A 5,130-nucleotide genomic window follows, 5' to 3' on the forward strand; every position below is an offset into this window, starting at 1 on the left:
ATCCAACCAGTCCATTCTAAAGGAGATCAGCCCTGGGATTTCTTTGCAAGGAATGATGCTAAAGCTGAAACTCCAGTACTTTGGCCACCTCATGCGAAGAGTTGACTCATTGGAAAAGACTCTGATGCTGGGAGGGATTGGGGTCAGGAGGAGAAGGGGACGACAAAGGATGGGATGGCTGAATGGTATCACTGACTCGATGGACGTGAGCCTGAGTGAACTCCGGGAGTTGGTGATGCACAGGGAGGCCTGGCGTACTGTGATTCATGGGGTCGCAAAGAGTCGGACACGAATGAGCAACTGAACTGAACTGAATATTCCCGTGGATATATGGAATATTATTCCACTGAATGTATGGAACAAAATAGACCACATCTTGTTTATTATCCATTCAACCACTGATGCAGCACACCACTGGGCTGCTCTCGTCTTTTGGACACTGTGAACAATGATGCTATGAACTGGCTTGTACACATATCTGTTCTTGAGCTTATTTTCCAAAAAAAGCATTTCTGTGTTCTCATCAGATATGCAGCACACTGCCCAGACATATTGAGCCGCACCGGAGCTACTGATCTACCTGGCCTGCCACAAGCCCGAACTCTGGCCTTTACCTTCCCAGCCCTGCACACAGCCAGTCAGATCCATGGGAACACAGGAGCCATCACGGTCTCCTCTGGCCTGCCCCTGTGCAAGCAGCTAAGCATCCTCAGCTTCCACTGAGACAGAAAGGGACCATGGTGTCCTCGGTTAATATTTCGGAATAGTCAGCTTCAAGCTTCAACAGAGTTGCAAGGCTTTAAAGACGAGATACTGGGACTTCTCTGGTGGTCTGGAAGCTGAGGTGCTCCCAACGCAGGGGGCCCAAGTTCGCTTCCTGGTCAGGGAACTAGACCCCACGTGCTGCAACTAAAAAGATCCCTCAAGGAAGACAGAAGACCCATGTGCCACACAGAGACCCAGCACAGCTCAATAAATAAATATTTAAGAAAAAAAAAGATGAGATGCATAACTAACAGTAGCTTCTCCTATGTCAGTTATCGGTCACAGACCAGGCCAGTCCCTTGATCAACTGCTGTGAGCTGGAAAAAAAAAAAAAGTTTTCCATTTCTGGTTCACCTGTACTCTTTAACAAGAGCTGCTTCCAATCTCTGAAACCACAGAAGTAGACGCTGGGGCAATAAAGCAAGTGTAACTTACTCCACAAGTCTTAAACTTTACAGAGGCTGTATCAGTATACAATAGGGGTCAGCCAATGCGTCTGGCCAACACCTGTTTTTATAAATAGTTTTACTGGACCACAGCCAGACCCACTCATTTATATTCTATGTACAGCTGCTCCTGTGCTACAACACCCAGAGTTGGAGAGCTGCAACGGAAACAGTGTGACCCACAAACCCTAAAATATTTACTATTTGGCTCTTTACAGAATATGCTTGCCAGCTCCTGGTTCACACATCTTGGTTCATTCTTTCTCCTCCCCAACTAGAAACAAGTAATGATGTGATCCACTGTTTGGGTAGAAAAGGCCTAGATGGACTGTGAGGAAGTTGGCTGGTTTCTATGCCAAGGAGACAATGGGAGTGCCAACAGTCAACAAACCTAAAGTAGAAAGGCAGATGCCATACTTGTAATTCAGGAGGAGCTAGGAACACATCTTTGGAGAAAGGACATGGTCTCATTTTCCATCAATCAGCCCACAAGTTGAACCAGGTGTGGCCAAGGGGCAAACAATGGAGTCTCATGTACAAAACAATAAAGGAACCACCTGCAGTACGAAGCATCCCCAAAGACAGGCTTCTGACGTTCACCCAGATGGCTGGCCAAGCGCCAGAAGCCACAGGATGAACCCAGTGAACGTTGCTCGGTTAGGAACTGATTTTCCAAGATACCTCAGTTGGGCTGCACACAGCAGGCCTACAAGGCCTGTATGTGCCCAGCTTTAAGACCAAAGGAAGAACCTGAAGTCAGCAACAGAGCCATCAACGGTTTAATGGATAGCAGGGATCTTATACGTCTGAAACAAGGTCCTGGAGGGGCATCCCACTGTGTGCAGAAGGCAGGCAGGACATGGGGGTAGTCTTCACTCCCAAGTGGAAGGAGATGACCAGTAGTAGGGAACCTGATGTCAGGTGGGCTCATTAGTCACCAGGGAAACCAACGGAAGGCACACCCCAAACTGTGAGGGGTGAGGGGGGCAGGCAATAAGAGGGTGGAAAGGCCAGTCATGTGAGCAGGATATAGATGAAGCAGGAACTGGTTGGGCAGGAGATGTTCAGAGAGCAAGACAACAGCCATCTTGAGTAGCCTGACCATGTAACTCTCTTTCTCCACCTACAGTCAGGCAGCATCAAGCGCTTTCATTCATCTAAATCAGTGTCCAAATTTAACAACACCCCCGACATAACTCACAAAAGAAAGAGCAAAACTGACTTTTTGATGAATATGAATTCATAGCACAGGTGCCCACTGTGATATGTGAACATGTGCTCTAATGGAACACACTCTTCCCCTTAATTTTAACTACTCATCAAAAAGAGGCAAGGCTGAAAAGGAAACACAGCTACCTGAAAAAAGTGAGTAGAGAGCCCCGGTAATCAACAATATTCAGAAGCACAGGATTTCCCAATACAGGGTCATCTCCACATCAAGAGTCAAGAAGTCTTAGGTCCAGAAGACCAGCAGAAAAAGCCCGTGTCTGTCTCCTGTCTTGAAATAGAAGAGCGATACTGCACCTGGCTGTACACATCACTGTCCTTTGTGCTCACAGAGGACGCTGCTGACAGAGGACAGCTTGTTTCCTGTTCTGCTTTATACACCATTAGCAGGTGAGTAATCTGACAGAGAATGCAAAAGCATCGCTTCCACCAACCAACAGCTGTGTTGGATCTCAGATAATACAGCTTTGTGCCTTAGGCAATCCCTTAATATCGCTAAGCCCCAGGGTTTTTTCATCTGTGAAATGGATGGCTTTGTTAGAAGACCTCGATGGCTCCTTTTAATATGATTATTCTAGCTCTCTAATGGGAGAAGGCAATGGCACCCCACTCCAGTACTCTTGCCTGGAAAATCCCATGGATGGAGGAGCCTGTTGGGCTGCCGTCTATGGGGTCGCACAGAGTCGGACACAACTGAAGTGACTTAGCAGCAGCTCTCTAAATATACTGGTATAACTCAGTAATGACACATAACATAAAAATGGCGCGCACCAACAAGTCCTTACCTCACTTCCTAATATCCTCCTCCACCTACTCTTTCATCACAAAATTAGTATGACAACAAATTAGGCAAGATTCCAGATTCAAATGTGTGGCCCTTAAAGTCAGCTTCAGTGAAAATTGTGTACTTGGGTTTAGTGGGTTAGGGTGAGGGTTATTTAGTGTGACCATCTTACTCCATCACGTCCTTTTTGCATCTCTGTGTCTTAGAAGCTTTCCCTGGCTTACCCTTACAGCCTAAATCTTAATCCGAAAATTCACCCCCATTATTGCTTTTCACCAGTCTCTACTCACCCCAAGTGTTACTGCCACAAACAGATCATTCTCTTGCTTACAAATCTCTAGAACCCTCAACACCTGCTTCCATGTGATCACTGTGAACAAAAAAACCTCTCATTTATATTTATTTTCTGTTTCCTTTAGTCCAGCTCATTTTTCTCAAACCACTCGCTCCCCACAAAAGATGCTGTCCCCTTGCTGTCCACTTCACTCCTCTCCTGGAAAACTAATCTCCTTCAGGAGGGCTTTTTTTTTCCTATTAAAATTTTTTTTTAATTTATTTTTAATTGAAGGATAATTGCTTTACAATACTGTGTTGGTTTCTGTCTCAGAAGGGGTTTAGAGTGACGAAAACCTTGGCTGGGCATTATGCAAAGAATACCGCAAGTTTTCTCATTTAATCCTCATATGAATACTAAGAATTAGAAATCATCCCTATTTTTACATTTGGAAAGCTGAAGCTAAGAGAGCTTAAGTAACTTGCCCAAGGATTTTAATCCAAATCCTTCTTCTGTCTCCAAAGCCACACTCCTAACCATTCTACTTAACTGTCTCAGGAGGTCTGACTCAGAAATGTGGAAGAGGAAGTTTCCTTAACCCTGCGGAAAACAAGAAGAGCACAAAGATCTCTGCATAGTTTTATTTTTTAAACAGGGGCCTTCGCAGATGCTAACATCCTTCTAGCCAAAGCCCAACAGGGAACAGGATTTCCAGCAGCATCTCCACCTGGAGAGCTCCACCTGGCTCAGCAGCTCGGCCGCAGAGCAGGACAGCATGCCTCCGCAGCAGGAATGGATACAAAAGCACGGGAGGAAGGCTGGGTCTTGTGCCCAGAATGCCAACAAGGAACAGGTGGTTAAGAGAGCCCTGTCCCCACGGGAGGCCATCAGTCTATTCTCCGGGACCCCTGCGGTGCTGGTAGCGTGCCTTCCAGTGTGGGGTCAGGGGAGTGGCCCACCTCAAAAGATTTCCAGATCCGATTTTAAAAGCTCTTATTACGAGACAAGGCAGGGGGAGCAATGACTCCTCAGGAAGAGCCCACGCCTCTATCACACCGCAGCTAACTAGGAGGGGGCACGTCTGTGGTGACAAGAAAAGGTGCTTTTCCGTGGTGCCCATCAAAGGTAGAAAGAGCCACCGCCCCCTTTCTCCACAGAGCGGCTGCAAGTCCGTTTTTTTTTTTTTTTTTTCCTCGTCTGTGTGACAGAAAAAGGAGGCGGGTACCCCAAGGTCTCCACTCCGAGGGCCTCAGCGGCACACCTCTTAGCGTTTCCTTCTAAGGTCTGAGACTGAGAGGCTGACCCTGTCCGTCTACCCCCTCAGCCCCAAGCCCCCTCTGCCGCTCGGCACCTCTCTTTCCCCGCCGGTCGCTCTCACTCCCACCTCGTTTCCCCACCCCTCAGCGCGCTAGACCTCTCTTCCCCGATCCCCCCATCTCTCTTCCCTCCCCGTTCGGCCCCCGGCCCTTTCAGCACCGCGCTGCCCGACCCCTGGGACCTTGAGCGTCACGTCGCACAGCTTGCCCTGCCGCCGGATCTCCTCCATGACGCCGTAGCCGCGACTAGGCAACTCGGACACGGAGAAGTGCACCAGGTCCTCCAGCTCCTCCGCGCCGTCCTCCACCATCTTCCCC

The 5,130-nt window shown here is 48.1% G+C and overlaps 1 protein-coding gene across 8 annotated transcripts in view; it reads right to left on the reverse strand.

The window, feature by feature from the left end:
• KLHL18 (kelch-like family member 18) overlaps positions 1 to 5,128 on the reverse strand; it is a 56,568-nt gene extending 51,440 nt beyond the window's left edge. For 7 of the 8 annotated variants that reach the window (XM_010862364.1, XM_010862362.1, XM_010862363.1 and 4 more), the window contains exon 1: positions 4,995 to 5,124. In XM_010862364.1, the coding sequence (XP_010860666.1) occupies positions 4,995 to 5,123 (129 nt within the window). In that variant the 5' untranslated portion in view covers position 5,124. Of the gene's footprint in view, positions 1 to 4,994 lie in introns of all 8 variants that reach the window. The other variant, XM_010862359.1, reaches the window with a different exon arrangement.
• Between the last annotated feature and the right edge of the window lie 2 nt (positions 5,129 to 5,130).

Source organism: Bison bison, unplaced genomic scaffold (assembly GCF_000754665.1).
Source record: "Bison bison bison isolate TAMUID 2011002044 unplaced genomic scaffold, Bison_UMD1.0 scf7180017864482, whole genome shotgun sequence".
NCBI classification, from domain to species: domain Eukaryota; kingdom Metazoa; phylum Chordata; class Mammalia; order Artiodactyla; family Bovidae; genus Bison; species Bison bison.